General features: G+C 27.5%; 1 protein-coding gene across 1 annotated transcript in view; it reads left to right on the top strand.

Moving 5' to 3' along the window:
- The window catches only part of LOC111623639, a 165,318-nt gene that overhangs the window by 27,617 nt on the left and 117,087 nt on the right, over positions 1 to 20,614 (top strand). The window contains exon 2 of the mRNA XM_023366302.1: positions 2,997 to 3,739. Coding sequence (XP_023222070.1) covers positions 3,087 to 3,739 — 653 coding nt within the window. The 5' untranslated portion in view covers positions 2,997 to 3,086. The remainder of the gene's footprint in view (positions 1 to 2,996; positions 3,740 to 20,614) is intronic.

Here is a 20,614-nt window from a genome sequence, read left to right as displayed (position 1 = left end):
TCGATACCATAGATTATTCATATATCGATTGATTTATGGTTATTTATGGTATTATTTCTCTATCTACATCGATCTATAGTAACATATGATATCTATATCGTGCTATACCATAGATCATACAATGCATTGAATTGAATTGTTGGAAAACAAATGTCTTTCAGCAATTCAATTGATAAATTGAGTATGTGACTGAGTAGAAAATCATTAATAATTCTATATATTTTAAGTAATGTTCGATGTTTTTGTATTGTATTTTTCTTTTTTAAAGGAAATTCCACGTATCTAGTTTAACTTATGCATACAGGATGGCCCAAAAGTCAGTTAACCGGGAGAGATAACCCCTTTTTTTCTATAAGAATGGTGAAATAATTGCATGCTTCAAATTGTTTTTAGTTACTTCCTTCGGTTTACCGACTTTTGAAACGTTTTTTATATTGATTAATAAGAATAAAATGGAAAAGATGTTGAGGAATTTTAAAAACGAATAAGAAATTGAAACTTTGAAAACATTTAAAATTAAATTAAAGTTAAAAATTTTAAAAATAAATAAAAACTATGTAAATAATTTTTTCTTAGTTGTCATCATACTTCTGAAAAATCATGTTTAGGTAGTTTCGACTGGAAAAATATACGTTATTTGCCTTTTTTTTCCATGCTGAAAACAAGAACTACAGTATCTTACATTTTTTTTCATGCTTTGTTTTGATAAAATAGTGGAAAAAATACTCATCGAACTAAAGAAAATTCTTTCTGTCTAGATTTATCGATCTTTTGTTGGACTTTAAACGCGATTTTTTGACATTTATATACAATAAAACCTGTTCAAAACGGAACCTGCTTGAAGAGGAAAGAAAGATTCTTCGAAGCGCAGCGACTTTCGGTGTTAAAAAAACACCCACCTGTTCAAAAACCAAAAAAATATATTCGATACCGGTTTACACAGGTTTTACCGTATATATTTTTTCCTATATTACTTTTTAAACATATTAAATTAGCCTTTAGTTTTTATGGCAAAACTAATTAAAATTCGCCACCATTTAAATCCGTTCAAACACTAGTAAAAGGTTACGTTCTTGTATTAAAATTCTTTATTAAACAAAATGATAAAAAATATATATATAAGTTTTAAAATAAATATTAATATTTGTTAGATAATTCGAATCGATATCTCAAAAGAATTGAATTTGAAAGAATCGCATGTATAATTAGTATGATTTAAATATATTTTCGCATGGATTCATTAAAAAAGTTTAGAGAATTGGAGTTAAGTTTCTTATCGATTATTTTACTAGCGTTTACTTTATTTTCTCCCCCTCTTTTAAAACCGCATACAACCAGAAATAAGCTTATATAGTTCTAAGTTTGAGGATTTCTGTTGCAAAGTATAAACTAGTTTTTCTTTCTACTTTTTAAAAAAAATAAAGGAAAAAAAGAGAGGTAAAGAATATCTTGTTGGTCTCATGACTCTTTTCTACCATTTGCTATCATCCGAGTACGGAATTGAGTTTTTGTTCAGAGTTGAGATGGCCATTCACACCAAACACCAAAAATAGACTGCATCCTAGTAACGATTTCAACGTCTCGTTCATCATTCTTTAGAGGAAAAAGAATGTAGTATCGGAAGAAAACCAATTGGTTCTTTTGTCAAAAGAAAACTGACTTTCATCGATTTTGAATAATAAAGTTATCTAGAACTTAGATTTAATTTTACTCTGTTTAAGTTTCAAAGAAATGTATAACATCTATAAACGTATCTATCTTCCATTTGTTTATACAGTAAAGTCGTGTTTACTTAGCAATTCAAAATTCGACTTATTCGTTTAGTAAATCTGTATAAACTTTTTAAATATTAAGATATTCCCCACCCTCTCTCTCTCTGTCTCTTTCTCTTTCCATCTTGTCTAAGTAATTTGACGAATGAAAGGATTCGTCGTATTATATGTTTTTAGCTAGTTAAACTGTCGTATGGAGCGTGAAATTTACGGTAAACAAAGAGAAAAATGATGTTGGACGTCGAAATTATATCCTGTAAATTTGTATCGTATCATTTAAATGAGTGTCTTTGATAATAATTCAAGAGAATTTGCTCCAGGGATTGATAACAAGGAACCGAAATGAAAGCTCCTGTTAAAATTATAGCGTTGTTGTTGGTTGACCAAAGTCCATTGAGGTAATTTGTTCTTATTAGACTTGAGAAATACCCAGAACATTATAAATTTACTAAGTGTTATACGCTCCAAGGAAATTTAATGGTTAAGAAAACCTTAAACAAATCATACATTAACTTAAAATTAAATAAATCTGCTTGTTAATAAAGAATTAAAATTGTAATGAATCTATATTATTTTTTATGATGTAGATAAATAAATATCTTTTTTTATTATTATTTCTTTTAATGATGAAAAATTAGAGGTTAGTTTACTTTAAGTTCAATGCACTATATCTTGATAAAAGGGTAGAAGGGAAAAAAATCAGGGAAACGGTTTAATGTTAATATAAATGGAATAGAAGGATGATACAGAACGATTTACATTCAATAAAATGTTTTTATTGCCCATTTTAATGTTTTAAAATAATGGTTGAGATTTCCAAGTCGAAGTCGAAATGCGGGGTAAACAATTACGTGTATCGAACAATAAAAGTTGTAGAGACAAGTGGGACGACGGAATGTCTCGACCACCAGTCTAAGTAATGTATAGTTGAGAAAGAGAAGACGCTTGCCATGTCTACAACAGGAGAATTGAGGATTTATTGTCTAGATGATGGAAAAAGGAACGAAGGCGGTTCAACAATGCTGTAACGTTCCAAGTATCATGACATGAAATATCTTATTGATGATTCTTCCGCATTTAGCCAATTACAGAATTAATGTAGTAGGATTAAGAAGAAGGTTCCTTCCTCTTTCTTTAATGTGTTTAAATGTTAGACAATATATTCTTTTTATGACTTAGTTATAAATTCTTTAAGTTCAATTTTTATTACTTGTTTCTTTACAGATTTAACTTGAAATATTCGAGTTATGTGTATCGATTTGACAGAAAATCAATCGAAAAAATTCTCCTGACTAGAAAATAAATATAATTACAATGGATAAGGTGAAATGGCATTGGTGGATGATGTTGATTATGAGTATCGGAGGAGCATCCCTCGGACAGGAAATTGTTTATACAAATTGTGGTGGAACCTTACAAGATCCGAGAGGAATTATCGTAACTCCAAATTTCCCTAAACAATATCCCATCCCTATCAGTTGTCGTTGGGTTATCGAAGCTCCCGTCAACAAAGTGATTGCCATATACTTCACGCAGTTCTATATGAGAGAAGGGGTAAAGTTAACAGAATATGCTTTCTTTGCCGACAACTTCTACGCTGGAAAACACGAATTCGATCCAATCTCTTCAGATAACAGGCCTACGTATTTATTAACCAACAAACCGATTTTGGTATTTGAATTTGTTGTCCGTGAAATAGGGAATATTCATCTAAGAATTCGTGAATATTTTTTGGATGTTTTCGGTTTCAACATCACTTACGAAATCATGGACAAAACACAAGCCGTTAAGAAAGATGGCTGCATAAATCATCATTGCTCATACACTGGAAGATGTTTAGCAGCAGCTGATTATCATAGTTATTACTGTGACTGTTTCGATACGTATTATGGGGATGAATGTCAACATAGCCCACTTTGTGGACCGTCAGGGAGTTTGATTACTTGCCAAAATGGTGGAACATGCAGGTGAGTTTCTTTTTCCTTAAAACTCTCTCGAGTTTTCTTAATTTTATTACTTTTATAATAAAATTAACTTCAGATTTAATGGAGAGAGAAGTCAATAATTGAGTTAGAAGTCAAATGTACTTTTTAAAAAAGACTTTGCCAACATTTTATTGCTTAAAGAAAGCAGTCGAATGTTTGCATGTTCTCAACGTTATTTTTAAAATTTTCTTTATTCTTAAACTAAATTCCAGCTGTGAGCAATGGAAATTTTTCTCTCGTGTTACATAAAATTCGGTATAAAATAATTAAGATCAAATATTGCTTCCTCTCCTCAATAAATATCCTAGTGAGCATCTTCTTAAATGGATTTAATGCATGCTCTTTATATTTCTAAATGTAAAATAATTGTTTGCATATTTAATGAATGCGAAAAGGCACTTAATACCTTTAGTGTTTGCAGAATAACCTAAAAATAACTTGTTTTTGTCTCGCTGTTTGTACTGGGACTAGCCTCAGGTAGTAGATTTCTCTACTTCATTCTATACAAAATAATAAAAAAAATAAATTGTTTATATCTCTTTCCAGTGATCTTAATGTAAATATAAAATAGTTATTTTCGAATTTAAGTAAATTAATACAAAAAATATAATGGAAAATAATAAAGCAAACAAACAAAAATTATTGTAACATTCGACATAATTCCGGGCTGCTATTTTAATCATATTTTTAATTTATTTAATTTAAAATATATGCTCTCGATTTTACTAGTGTCTTGCCCCTGTACATCATACTTTTCCTGATAACATAAGGATGAAGTTATCATTATCCTTATAACGATCCTTTCTTATGAAGGTGGAAATCTTTATAAGGACGATGATAAATGGAAATTACAAAGAAAATATTTGATGTTGAATTAATTTAAAAATTAACTCATCGAATCCCACATAATTTTCATTAATTTAACAAAATTCTCCAGCGAGAATTATCGTTTTATTCATGTTTAGATACGGAAAGTAATGGATCAATGTTACGCAACAAGGCATTCATTTTACAAAATATCTTAAGCTGATTTAAAAAATGACCTCTTTGTGTTTAATCATTTTATTGATATGTTCAATACTCTTCTGTCAATGAGAGTGATATATTGCTATGGTTCTTCCTTAATCACTTTCTGTATCGTTCGGAATAAAAAGCGACAGATGTTGGTTGCTTCATCAATCTGCAGACATCACGTCTCTACCAGGCAATATGCTGAATACCTGAAAGAAATAGCATAAAAAATATTTAAAAAATTAACTAAAACAACCTTCTTTTATAGAATTAATAAAAGGGGGAAAATTAACAAAAACAAGCAGCCTGGTATTGTGACCACGTCGCAATACCAGGCTGCAATTTTTAATCATATTTTTTAAATTTATTTAATTTAAAATATATGCTCTCCATCGCAAATCAGTAGTGGCTTGCCCCTGTACATCATACTTTTCCTTTAACAGTAGAGTCGTGCGGATCATCTATCTAACACCTTTCGGGAGAAAATCATGTGGGTCTTGATTTTCATCTATCTAACGCTATTCTCGAGATTAAGGAAAGACAGACAGACGGACGGATGACAATTTTTTTCGAATTGCAGTCCAATAAGAGAAAAAAAATAACCAAAAATATCTTTTTGAATAGCTTCAGTTTGTAAAGGATGAAAAGTTTTGTCTTGTTTTTCAAGCTTTTTCTTTTAATATCCACAACAAAAATATAATTTTGTTGATCCACTTACATTTTGTTTGAGAATTTTCACGTTATATAAAAACAACAAAACCCCAAAAGTCTTTAAAAAAACGGAGAAAATCTTTTGTTCGCCCTTGGGAATCGATGCATAGATCTCCAGATACATCGCAAAACATTCTTTCTACTAGAAAAAAATAAAATCTTTTCCCCTCAAAAAAAAAAAACTTTAGTTTCGTTTCTGTGTATAAAGAACCTTTGTGGCAACTAATGCAGTGGTCTGCTATTCGAATACCTATTTCATTTTACAGTATTGAATGCCATGTTAGACATGTTTCTTTAACTGAATTTCACAGCCAAACTATATACAATAGACGTATTCGGGATATAATCATTCAATATATTTCGTGTCCGAAGTAATGCGAAACTCTTTTTCTTCTTGTCACAATTCCGATTTCTTTTTAGATAATTTCTCGCAATATTTTCCCTCCCTTTTACAAACCTACACATAAATTTCCCTCTCTTTTAACAGTCATCAAATATTAATAAACGACTAAAAAAGAAAAATATCCAATAACGAGTTGCTTAACTTTTCCGGAAACATTTGGTAGCGCCATCTGTTATCATATTTTATTTTAAACGTTTTTATATTTTTTATCTATTATAAAAAGGCAAAAAGCTTAGTTTTGAGGGGTTTTTATTTAAAAAAAAAGGTTGTAAATGCTAATAACGAATAAATTCTTCGTCATATCTGACCCCACTCGAGATACGACATACGAAACCATCTATCTCCTCAACCCCTGAACATTTAATCACCAAAATTTAATAGCATTAATGCCCCTAATAAATAAACCACTATGTAAAATTTCAGCAATTTTTAACAAAATCTACACGAGTTATTAAGCTTTAAAATGGATGAACAAAATCGTGCCCCTCACATACATACACATACACATAAACATCCTTACATACAGAAAATCTTTGGGGATGTTTTTTTGACCGATCACCATACTTTTTTTCTATTAAATTTACTTTAATCAAGTAAAAAAAACTTGATTAAAGTCAATTTAATAGCTTCATTCTTCGAAAGGTTAGAGAATTTATAAAAATACAATTTATTACCAAGATAATTTTATATAATTATATCTAATTATATAAATTTTTAAAGCGTGTATTATCGTTGTCTAAGCTCGAATATAACGAGAAAATTTATTGGATAAGTTTAAAAATTCATTGTTAAGACGTAAATAATTGTAGTTTTTTTTTGCACTTTTCAAAACAACTTTACTTTATTGTGAATTACAAAATTCAAAGAGAATTTTCATTTTATTTTATTTTTATTTTTCAAAACGACATTGTCACGTTAAAATAAAAAGAATTCGAACAAGTTAGCCTTAATGAGAGTTGTAGTCGTTCTTTTTGTTATTCTGTTTTGGCTTCTAATCTATTCTTCCCTTGATTGATTTAAAAATAAGAAGGAGGAGGAGGAACTTAATCCTCCCAAAGAATTTTTTAAAAAATAAATTAAATTAAATTATTTTAAAAGTTGTGAATTGTAAGATGTTGATTCATCGACTTCAACTTTCCGTTATAATTCTCAATGAATACATACAAAAGAACTGAAAAAAAAGGTATTACTTTTAGAATATTTTTATACACTTTCGACAAATCGATATATTTTTTTCGAATTTTAATAAATTAGAGTACGTAATTTATGAAGTGATGTAATTTGAAGATATAAATGACAAGTAAATCCTCCATTTCTACACCAAAACTCGATGTTACTCTTAATTGCTTGACATACGAGACAAGAAGACTGAAGCCAATTACAAACTTATACAATTCTTGTTCACATATTGATCTCTATAACAATAAAACTTCGTATTATATATTTAAAAAGTGAATTTAACATAGAGATTTTGGTAATTTTTATTATAATTGTATTAAAAAAACACTGATTTACAACCGAAAATGAAGCCAATTTCAAGAAAATGAATAGCCTCGAGCTGTATTTATATTGTAGAAAATTAAATTCTAAGAGAAATAATAATATTTAATGCCAGACAATATAAATAACGGTGTAAAATTTATTAAATTATGTGTAAACGGATCTATCTTTAATGCTTAATTAATTACAATTATCTTTAAGAGAAATGTCCTACTTTTCCACGTTTTTTTTGTCCAAAGATTTAATAGATATTTTCCATCGAAATCATTAAATTAATTCGACTTTTCAATACAGATTATTTTTTAAAAAATGTATATAAATATAGACTTTATACAACGATGTTGCATTATGTATTTCTAATATGATTTTTCTGGTAATATAAAATTTCGTGCTCGGAATCTCTTTCTATATAAAATCAATTGCGCTCACATTCGAAGAATCTTTACACACACAAACACACACACACAAAACTAAATAAATCTAGAATAAAAAAAACGTATGGAATTACAGTCTAGAAAGAAATTCTTTAATATTTCAAGAGAATCTTTATCTATTTTGTAATGCAAATTGATATAGAAGAAGTTATCAAACAAGAATATTCATCAACGTTGATTTCAAGGAAAGGGAAAGTAATTTTATTTGAAAATGGTAATTTAATATAATATAAATCTGTAATTTTTATGTAACTAAAGTTTAGATCGATGTACTTTCCTTTCCAGTTTTGAATTATATATATATATATATATAGATCTATGTTTATATTACAGTTTAGCCATACAATCTTTTCTGTAAGATTAACTTGTCGAATCAATTTTTAATACAGTAAAAAAAGTAAAATATACGTAAGATTATCTTCATATCTAAATTTATAAATGTCAAAAGGTCACCCCACTCAAGTAGAGGAATAACTAAGAATTACATTAATTATTTTCGAAGTTAAATTGCATTTTAATATTAAATGATTTGATTACTTTACGGATAAAAATGGTTCTTAACCTGATTTTTTTCTATAGAATTTTATTGGATAACTTTTTTTTTAATGGGTCCACATTTTTATTGATTTATCGAATTTTTCATAAATGAGATCACTTGGATGTTCTTCTTGATCATTCTTTCACGTAGACCATATTTGTCCCTCGGTGAATGACTCATATTTAGTTTGATTTATGAAGAATTTTATAACTTATATATATATTATCAGAGGAATAAATGATAGAGATGAAAGTTTAAGTGAAGAATTTAATAGGTTAATCTTTATATATTCTGTAAAATAAATCTTATATATAGAAGATTTATGATGTTAAAATATCGAAAACATTTATTACTTTATATATTTTATTATTATTTAAAAAATACTTTATTTTAAATTTAATTTTTTTTTAATTAAATAAGCAATTTAAACAAAAATTCTGTTCAGTTAACGGTGTAGATTTTATATATCTTGCTTTTTTTCAATGAAATTTATATGTTAAATGTATGCATAGATCAGCTCTTCCCAAATTGTGGTTCGAGGACTCCTCAAGATGATATAGGGTCCAGGAAACGTCCAGAAGGTTTATTTGAAAAAAAAACAATTAAGCTGATAGAATGAAAATGAGTTTCCTTTTAGAATATTATTAATTTTCGATACGATTAATCTATTGTACAGTGTACAAGTCGTTTCATCCATCCCCCACCATCCGTTCTGTATACAGCAAATTGATGCTAAATAAAGTTATTATTATATACCTGTATATAAATATAATAAATTTGAGTTATTTCTTATAGTCTATAAGTGGGGTGTGCAGGTAATAGTTACGAGGCGTTATAATGGGGTGGGAGTGTTTACAAAAGCGATACAAGGCACAACTTTATGAAGTGTTTCATAGCGACACATTATTTTATTAATTATACTACGTATAATTAATAAAATAATGTGTCGTTTGATACCCCTTGTATTATTCCTTAGTACAATTTCAATTCAAACTTCCCCTGAATGGAATTACATAGATAACCGGCAAAACTCTATTGTTAAAGGAAAAGTATGATGTACTGTACTACTAATTTGAGGTGGAAAACATATATTTTAAATTAAATAAATTAAAAAATATAATTAAAAATTGCAGCCTGGCACTGTGATCATGTCACAATAAAAAATTGCTCGTTAGATTATAAAATATTTTTAAATGATTAAATTGTCGCCATTAAAGAGATTTGACAATAGTTACGGATAATACTGAGTGATGGTGATTTTGTGATGTCTCGTATAGTAAAAACACAGAGGTGAATCACGAAAACATTTATTCTAAATTCGAAATTAATGTTTCAGCGATACGTTACATATATACATCATCGTTCTTTCTTGAAAAAAAGTACTACGATCAAGCTATAAAAAAGTATTGTTCAAATATATCTAAAATATGACGACTGTCAGTAACAAAAATTTTTATTGAAGTCTGACATTTTCTAGTTTTTCTCCGGGAAAATTTTTCATATGACTCCTTACTTGTTTTATAAAAGTTATTTAAAGTATGACAGTTATAGATTAAGTTACTATTGTTAATTTTATGCAATGATATACAAGCAATTATTTATTGTGACATGATCACAATGCCGAGCTGCAATTTTTTAATCATATTTTTAATTTATTTCATTTAAAATATATGCTCTCGATTTTAGTAATGTATTGCCCCTGTAAATCATACTTTTCCTGACAACAACAGGATAAAATATTACTTTCAGGCCCCTATAAATTAAATAAATAATCGTTTTTTAATAGATTATAGACTCCCAATTTAAAAATCGATAATATAAATTACATATTAATTTTTATAATTCTATATTTAATTATTAATTAAAAATATATTTTAAAAAATTAGAAGAAGATTATTTTTAGTTCTTAATTAAATTCCTAAAAATTACAAGCAAAACAACAGTTTCTTTTTATGTACTTCAACACGAATTTTTACAATTTTAAATTTTAAAAATTTAAATTCATTTCATTTAATTTCCAGACTACAAATGAATTTAAAAAAAAACAAAAAGAAAATTAATTATACCATCTTAAAATTTTATTCTCTTGTGACTATTTGCTATAAAGTTTCGTAGAAAACTTCTTAGCTAAAGGAGATTATCTGTATGGAGGAAGAATATGTCATTACCAAACATCTGCAGTCATCTACGAATGGCAGTGGATGAGCAAACAGAAGAAATTTTTTTACATAATAACATAAGGTCCCTTACACATTGATTCCTATATGTTTTATCTGGATTTTCGTGATTTGAAACGAGAATTGACTTTATTTGATTTTTTTTCCTGGTGTTTTTTTAAGTCCAAAGCACTTTTGTCTTTTTGTTTTACAAAGAATCGGATCGCATATGCATTCAGAAAGTATAGCAGTTCGGTGGTAGCATTCAGCTTTGGCATTTCCCTATCGGTAATAGAATACTATCTTCTAGAAAAGTATCAGAATCAATAAGTAGTCTACCTACCTCTAAGTTTTGCTTTTTAATATTTAAAAAAAAAAACAATAAATCTCCTTCAAAATACCATTCTGATAATACCAAATTTACTGTGTATAAGTTTTACTACGTATACTTTTTTTCTATAAAGATCAATAGAATAAAGTCAAAAAGTAGATTTTTATATTCTTAGAAGTTAATATTTAGTAGAAAATTCTTTAAAAAAAGTTTTAAAATTATTTAATTATATTACTATCTATTATTGTTTTAAGATTGTTTCTATAACTTTAGGTCTGTAATATTGTCTCTTAACCTAAGGCTTAGATTAAGAGGGATGGAATTTAGGAGCGAGGACCCCCACAGTATTTTTTCTAAAGTGTCGGATTAATGATATATTAATCCGACACTTTAGTTAATGATATATTTTGAATCCTATAAATTTTATTAATGCAAATAAAGCTATTTGAAGCCTTGAAGCTACGGTGTAGTCCTGTGTCCTGGAGGAAAAAATACTATAATTTTTTAACAGTAGAAAAGTTGTGTATAGAGGGACAATTTAGACCCAAGAAGTGTTTGACGACCCAAAATAAGTGTGTTGTCCCATATTTGTAGCTCTGGAAGCATCAGAAAAAGGATAAGGGTGGTTTCTAAAATAGCCCCTATTTAAACCCCCAGGCAAACATTTTGGAAATTGTATTTTGTAGTCAATTTACTAATTAATTGCATTTATTAATTTTACTCTCAGGATATGTATATATGCCCACTCCGGTTAAAAAATTGAGGATTTTTATATACATACGAGTACGACTGTAGCTTATATAATCTTTCATCTTAATCCTTTCTTACAACTGAAATAGGAAAGAAAGGTTATGATAAGTTTACGTTAAAAAAAAAATAATATCAAATAATAAATTTATAATATTTAATTTTTAACACAAAAAATAATAATTAATACTCTAATTAAAGATTTAACTGCTTAAATTTAATTAATATTAATTACTAGATACTTAAAAATTTTTAAATATATTCTATATTTTCTTATATTTAGGTAGTCCTTTGCTATATGTAGGAAGAATCAGAACGCTAAAATTTAATGAGGATTGGTTAAAAATATATTTCTTTTAATAGCAATTGGTTAATAAAAATGATTAGGCGGAGTTACTTATATTCCAGCTTTTTAATTAGAAACAGAATATAAATATAACTCCGCCTCTTCTATTTCTGACCAATCTTCTTTAAGAAATTTTTAAGTGACTAATATCTTACGTATATCGCGGAGGACTACATATCTTAATAGATTTTCGTTTTGCAATTACAAAATTTTATCAAAATCTGTTTAAATATTTCATCATTATTAAGAACAGACAAATTGATCTACTCAAGAATTTACTCTTTAGCTTCGTTATTGAGAAAAAAAGAAGACAATTAAATTTGCAAATTATCGTTAACAGAACAAAAACAAAATGAAGTTATTAAAACAAATCGATATTATTCCGATAATTATTCTAATTTTAAACAAGAAAATATTTTAAATTCTGGCCCTAATACATTATTTTACAACAGAATCAATCGATTTTTCTTGTAAGGAAACAAGTTTTTATCAAATAATTACGTAAACAAATTCGCTTAAATTTTAATGCGTTAGAAAGGATTTTTGATTAATAGGATTTTTTTTCCATTTACATATTACTCAATAGGATAAAATTTTAAAATAATATTTTAATGCTCCTAAGGAATTTGATAATCATTTTACAGCTTCTCCTCCCTCCTAAATTTTTCTTTTTCTAAATTTATGTACGTGTGTATGTAAGGAGGAGGATAAAAAGAAATCTCTCAAGTTGTATTTAAGCAAATTATATCCTTGTGAAAATTGATTATTACCATTTCAGCTTAGTTCGAGTTTTATTAATATCATTTATCAGATGTTAGTAATTACGAATGCCAGAGAGAAAAGGGGGAGAGGAAAAATATTTTATTGCAGAGTTTAGGATGCATTAATAAAAATAAGAAGGTAAAAAATATCTTGGAAAAATTCTTATTTAATTCAAAGATAATTTAATTAAATGTATTATTAAGGTTAAAAATTTAACACACTTACTTCAATTACATTAAATATTATATACACAACGTGTAAATTAATAGTAGAATTAGCGATATAAAAACCATTCGTAGAAAATAAATTATTTTTTTTAATAAGGAACGTATCTTGTAATCCATCATTAGAAGATGTTATTTAAAATTTTTAAAAAATAAATAATAAGAATAATAATAATAAATGGCAGACTTTAATTCCCCTCACATTGATTGTGCTGTTGCTGCGAATAATCTAAAATTTTCCTTCGTTATGAACGTATTAAATTATGAGTTTTAATTAAATGAGAATTCTTATAAACAGATGCCTTTGATGTTTATTATGTTCGTAAATTATTCAAGGTTTTGTTAAGTTTAAATATTTTTCACAAATTGAAATTGGCTGCGTAGAAAATATTTAATGATCTAGTGATTAATTACGAAATAAAAATTTCTTATTATTTTATTTAATAAAATAATTTACTTACTTAAAATCTTTTAAAATAAAAATAGAATTTTTAACATAAAAAAATATTCCATATTACGTTTTCCTATCTTTAAAAAGGTTTCATGAACGAAAATAATAATTTAAAATGATTATAAGTAATAAATTACAAAGATTACAAGCAATTTGAGAAGATAGAAAACGAGATAAGAAGTAAAAGTATCCATATAATATTTCAAATAATTAATCAAGTAAAATTGTGATGTTTTCCTTTACAAAATTTATAAATTAAAGGAAGCAATTTCGTTTATTAAAAAACAAAAAAGAAGAAGAAGAAGAAGAAGAAGAAAACAGAAGAAAAGGAAGAAGAAGAAAGTAACGAACCTCACCACACTTTATAAAATTACAATTGTACTACTTTTATTAACAATTCACAGGTTTAAAAATCTAGCAACAAGTTGCGTAACTTTCCCGGTAGCAATATTTAAAATTGTCTCCTCACCCCCACGACTTCTAACCAGCAAAATTTAATAATAAAATCGATCCCCAAATACCTAAAACACATTGCAAAAGAGGAGTTATTCAGCTTCAAATTAGATGTACAAAATCGCTCCCCCCCAACATACACTTTTATTCAAACGTACAGAAACCCCCGAAATTTTGGGGCTTTTGTATTTCTAGACGTTTGACGATCCCCTGAAGTACAAAAATGTAAAAATCTCGGAGGTTATCATTTGAAATATCGCCATATTATACATAACAGCAAGAAGACTATAATGTGGTACTGTACTTTCATTTTTTCATATGAAATACTTATACTTATTTTAAAAATTAAATTAAATTCATAATTAAAATTTAAANCCACTCGAGATACGACATACGAAACCATCTATCTCCTCAACCCCTGAACATTTAATCACCAAAATTTAATAGCATTAATGCCCCTAATAAATAAACCACTATGTAAAATTTCAGCAATTTTTAACAAAATCTACACGAGTTATTAAGCTTTAAAATGGATGAACAAAATCGTGCCCCTCACATACATACACATACACATAAACATCCTTACATACAGAAAATCTTTGGGGATGTTTTTTTGACCGATCACCATACTTTTCTTCTATTAAATTTACTTTAATCAAGTAAAAAAAACTTAATAGCATTAATGCCCCTAATAAATAAACCACTANAGCAAGAAGACTATAATGTGGTACTGTACTTTCATTTTTTCATATGAAATACTTATACTTATTTTAAAAATTAAATTAAATTCATAATTAAAATTTAAATTATTATTTTCTAATCAATATATTTTTACCCCTATATATATGTATATTTAATTATTTTCAAAAAGATATTGACATGATTTATATTTATGAGAGGGACTCGAACAATACATTAATTCAATACAATCAAGCAACGATTGTACAGTATTAGTTGTTAACATCTTTCGTAAGTATATTCGTTTAGCAATATAATTTATTATTTAATTATTAAGGCATAAATTTATAATTCATATCCTTAATTTAAATTTTCTAGTGGCATTAACAATGCAGATAAACTTCTTTAGAATGGAAATCATTTTTGAAGAATTGAATAATTAATTTTTCTATTGACGTGCGACTCTTTCGATAAAATTAAGATTTGCATAATTTTCTTAAAGTTTAATTATTATTTATTAGTTTACTAATTTTAAATTTTAAATTTCTTTTTTTCTTCAATATTTACGCAAAAATTTTATGAATGCGGTTAACCGAATTTAGGACCGAATTTTTCGTGTAATATTTCTATTAATTAATTAATATAACGTAATAAACTATATAATATTTTAAAACGTTAATAACGGTCAGACAGACAGACAAATGATTATAGTAATTAAAATTTAAAACTTGATCTCGTTTTCTTAATGGAAAAATCTTTCCAAATATTTGTATTTATATTTTTTTTTTTNAGGTTAGAGAATTTATAAAAATACAATTTATTACCAAGATAATTTTATATAATTATATCTAATTATATAAATTTTTAAAGCGTGTATTATCGTTGTCTAAGCTCGAATATAACGAGAAAATTTATTGGATAAGTTTAAAAATTCATTGTTAAGACGTAAATAATTGTAGTTTTTTTTTGCACTTTTCAAAACAACTTTACTTTATTGTGAATTACAAAATTCAAAGAGAATTTTCATTTTATTTTATTTTTATTTTTCAAAACGACATTGTCACGTTAAAATAAAAAGAATTCGAACAAGTTAGCCTTAATGAGAGTTGTAGTCGTTCTTTTTGTTATTCTGTTTTGGCTTCTAATCTATTCTTCCCTTGATTGATTTAAAAATAAGAAGGAGGAGGAGGAACTTAATCCTCCCAAAGAATTTTTTAAAAAATAAATTAAATTAAATTATTTTAAAAGTTGTGAATTGTAAGATGTTGATTCATCGACTTCAACTTTCCGTTATAATTCTCAATGAATACATACAAAAGAACTGAAAAAAAAAGGTATTACTTTTAGAATATTTTTATACACTTTCGACAAATCGATATATTTTTTTCGAATTTTAATAAATTAGAGTACGTAATTTATGAAGTGATGTAATTTGAAGATATAAATGACAAGTAAATCCTCCATTTCTACACCAAAACTCGATGTTACTCTTAATTGCTTGACATACGAGACAAGAAGACTGAAGCCAATTACAAACTTATACAATTCTTGTTCACATATTGATCTCTATAACAATAAAACTTCGTATTATATATTTAAAAAGTGAATTTAACATAGAGATTTTGGTAATTTTTATTATAATTGTATTAAAAAAACACTGATTTACAACCGAAAATGAAGCCAATTTCAAGAAAATGAATAGCCTCGAGCTGTATTTATATTGTAGAAAATTAAATTCTAAGAGAAATAATAATATTTAATGCCAGACAATATAAATAACGGTGTAAAATTTATTAAATTATGTGTAAACGGATCTATCTTTAATGCTTAATTAATTACAATTATCTTTAAGAGAAATGTCCTACTTTTCCACGTTTTTTTTGTCCAAAGATTTAATAGATATTTTCCATCGAAATCATTAAATTAATTCGACTTTTCAATACGGATTATTTTTTAAAAAATGTATATTTTTTTGGTCTTTAGTTTTTTAACAATGCTGCTTCAGCAGACAGCTTTCTCTATCGTGGCAACATTTTAGAGCACCCTCAGGTGCAATATAAGCGAAAACTTTACAGATTACAAAGCTTTTTAACTGTTTCAGCTTCTATGCTGTCATTGCAATTTCTGTCCAGTGCATTAGTTTAACGTGTAATTGCTGTTGCCTTCGTAAGAAGTCGACAGAAAAAATTATTCCAAGACAGAAAAAAAATAAGGAAAAAAATTTATTGCAGATAATTAGAGGAGCTTGTTCATTAGTAACGTTCGATTGTTTCCTAATATGTATGCCAAAAAATCATATTCACTAACGTAACTTCTAGATTCTCTAGTTTTTTTTTTTGANGTTGTTAACATCTTTCGTAAGTATATTCGTTTAGCAATATAATTTATTATTTAATTATTAAGGCATAAATTTATAATTCATATCCTTAATTTAAATTTTCTAGTGGCATTAACAATGCAGATAAACTTCTTTAGAATGGAAATCATTTTTGAAGAATTGAATAATTAATTTTTCTATTGACGTGCGACTCTTTCGATAAAATTAAGATTTGCATAATTTTCTTAAAGTTTAATTATTATTTATTAGTTTACTAATTTTAAATTTTAAATTTCTTTTTTTCTTCAATATTTACGCAAAAATTTTATGAATGCGGTTAACCGAATTTAGGACCGAATTTTTCGTGTAATATTTCTATTAATTAATTAATATAACGTAATAAACTATATAATATTTTAAAACGTTAATAACGGTCAGACAGACAGACAAATGATTATAGTAATTAAAATTTAAAACTTGATCTCGTTTTCTTAATGGAAAAATCTTTCCAAATATTTGTATTTATATTTTTTTTTTTTCGTGTAATTATCATTGCATTCTTGTCATTCCGGCTTTAAATATTGAACTGTGTGAAAGTTTCTAACTTTACAATAAAATTTCGGCATTGAAGTTTATGTAAATTCAATACGGGTCCATAAATTGAAATCCAATCGTTACGTATGGCAAAGAGAACACGGAATTTTTTTATTTTTCCATGGAAATTCTCCGTTTCTTTCGCTTCTTATTCGATATTTAAAACTACAATTTTCTTAGTATTTATTAAAATAATATAAATAAATAAATGTATTAACAAATTGTCCTTAAGAATTAAATGTATTTACGATAAGCTTACATACATTATTGATTTTCATTAAAGGAGAAATTCAGCTTATGAAAGCTTAACTAAGGATAGATGATGCGTGGAAGATAAACCAGTTGTTTATTTTGTAGATATTTATCATAAATTACGCGTTTAAATCAACTATTAAGCATTTGCTAATTAAATTTTGTACGCGAAGAAGCGATCGTCGCAACCAAACGCCGAAGCGTTTGGTTGCGTTACGCAAAGGTTACGCGCTCCTATGCAAATAAACGATTTTTACGTATAACAGAGGGAAAGTATGGTGATCGGTGATTAAAAAAAATGACCACGCTCTAAAATTTTGGACTCGGGAGACTTCGAAATACAAAAAATAATCTGGGGATTTTTCTGTGTATGAGAGGAGGGAACGAGATTTTATTCATCCACTTTGAAGCTTAATAACTCCTGTGTTTTTTGTCGAAAATTTCTGAAATTTTGTAGGGAGGTTAAGGTATTAGGGAAATTAATGCTGTTAAAATTTGAAGGTTAAAGGTCGATGGGGTAAGGAGATACAGCGAGTTAATGTGTCTTATGTAACTCGTTGCTGTATTTTCTTTTTTAATGATTTGTTTCTTAACAATTAATATAATTCAGATTATTTATATAAATGTAAGGTTTAAAATTGCATTTTTTTTATCCTTCACTCGTTACGTGAACTATTTTAAGTGACAAAATCGCGTACTTTATTATTACTTTTAAACAGGAAAATCATTCATAAATGCATTTGTTTCTCTCTTTAAAAGTTAAATAATAGGCAATTTATATGAAGTAGGTCTATAATTTATATAATGAAATGTTGCTTGAAATTCCAAACTATCTAAATAATGGATTAATTGTATATGTTGACTATTAAATTCTGTTAGAAATTCTGCAATTCTCTCGACATGTATTATAAAGCGTACAATACCATAGAAGTTAGAATCTTGAATGCAACAATTGTAGATTCTGAATAACGAAGCAACTTTGTTTAATTGCTTATTTATGTAGTCTAGATGAATGTTTCTGTAACGATGACAAATTAATGTGCTGCTATTACATAATGCGCTATTCAAAATGACTATAAATTGCTAAAATTCCGCCATTTTTAATGCTAAGTAACGGGTGTTTATGGCAAAGTATTCTTCTCTTACCACAGAATTGAGGAAAGTTTAAATGAAATTCTTTATTGAAAAAGTCATTCAAATAGTTTATATAATTTGTATTAAATTTACAGTTTAATTATAATTATAATTAAGTGAGAAATTTTGAAAATGATACGCGTCAACTTACGCCATTACGCGTTAAGTGAAAATATTTAAAATAATGGCGTGGCGAAGAGATACCAAAATTTTAAATTTTATCGTTCAATTTTTATTAATTTATAACGTACACAATTAAAAATTTAATTGCAGTCGTTTATAAATGATAAACCTGTTTAAAACGGTAACCTGCCAAAGCGGAGGAAATATTCGGTTCCGCGTGAGTCCGGTTTACACAGGTTTTACTGTATATAAATCTTTTAAAATATCATTTTAAAATTTAAAATTAAAACCTGTGTAAACCGGACTCACGCGGTACCCGTTTTGAACCGGTTTTACTGTACTTCAAACAATACAGGGAAGATCCGTTTACGAATAGAAGTAAACATTGGCGCCTTGCGGGGTGGAATATTGACTGTATATTTTCCTTATCGTACATACGCAATTCCAATTTTTTATAAGATCTTGAAAGGCAAAAATTACGGTAATGGAAGTTTCTATTGCTTATATATTTAAAATTATACGCAGCGTAACCTGCCTAAACGAAAAAAAAACTTCGAAATCGAGCGATTGTTTTACATTAAGGAAAAATATTCGGTGGCGTGCGAATCCGGCTTACACAGGTTTTACTGTATCTAAAATAATTACCGTTTCGTAAAAATTACTCATGATGTTAGGCATTTTTTTCCTTTGTTTTTTGGCTGTTTTCCTTTGTGATAGATTCTTCCGGCGAACAAAACAAGGAAGCCATTTTTTTATTTATTTTTCTGACCCATTATCTTATCTATTTTCTTTCCTACTTTCTTATAAAACGCTTCGATACTTCTCTATAATTGGTTTTATATCTAAAGAGTAGCCGTATTTATCTGTATTATCAGTAAGGTGATGTACAGTATAGTATTTAAATTGCATTATATTTCATTTAGTGTATAAAATACAAGGCATAAGTATGGTACGTGTGTCGTGTCGTTAATGGCGGAAAGAAACTAGATCTATGATTAAATGGCGGTCAAACTTTCTCCAAATATTCTATCGATCTCTAATTACGAGGCAATTAATATGAAACTAAGGGCAATTCATTTAGAAATCATTAATTATTTACCGTAATTTATGTAAGTTAAAGTAATTACATTCATCTAAATACGAGGTAACGTCGGCAGCCAAGTATGTATGTAGAGTAAAACCTGTTAAAAGCGGAAACCTGCGTAAATTCTACAGAACCGAGCGACTTTCTACTTTAAAATAAACCTGTTCAATGCGATTCCGGTTTACGCAGATTTTACTGTATATGTAACTAAGTTTGCGATTGCTTATAACCGAACCAATGACGTTGCTTGTTTCATCATGGCCTTCTCGTATATATCACGAATTTCCGATTTTTCCCGTTGGGTGGCGCGTCGTGATTCGAATTATGAATAATAATAATAAAAATATGGAGGTATATTTCAATTAAATAAGCTATTTATATCGGGCGAATTACATTCATTATAGTTTAACGAAGAGCTGCCATATTTATTCGGAGATTTTAGAATACAGCCCGTACCTCGATATAGCGTTAATCCGAATGTTTGTGAAGTGAAATCAACAAATACAGTACAGTCAAACTTTGATTTAGCGCCAGCATTTGTTGGACTCTCAATTTAATATTTACGGTCACGACCCATTGCCGGCATTCAATGATGCTTTACGCCAGGT

Source organism: Centruroides sculpturatus, unplaced genomic scaffold, assembly GCF_000671375.1.
Source record: "Centruroides sculpturatus isolate CEXI.00-Female unplaced genomic scaffold, Cexi_2.0 scaffold436, whole genome shotgun sequence".
Classification (NCBI taxonomy): domain Eukaryota; kingdom Metazoa; phylum Arthropoda; class Arachnida; order Scorpiones; family Buthidae; genus Centruroides; species Centruroides sculpturatus.
Note: the sequence above shows the minus strand (reverse complement) of the source record. Positions and strands in the feature narration are given on the sequence as shown.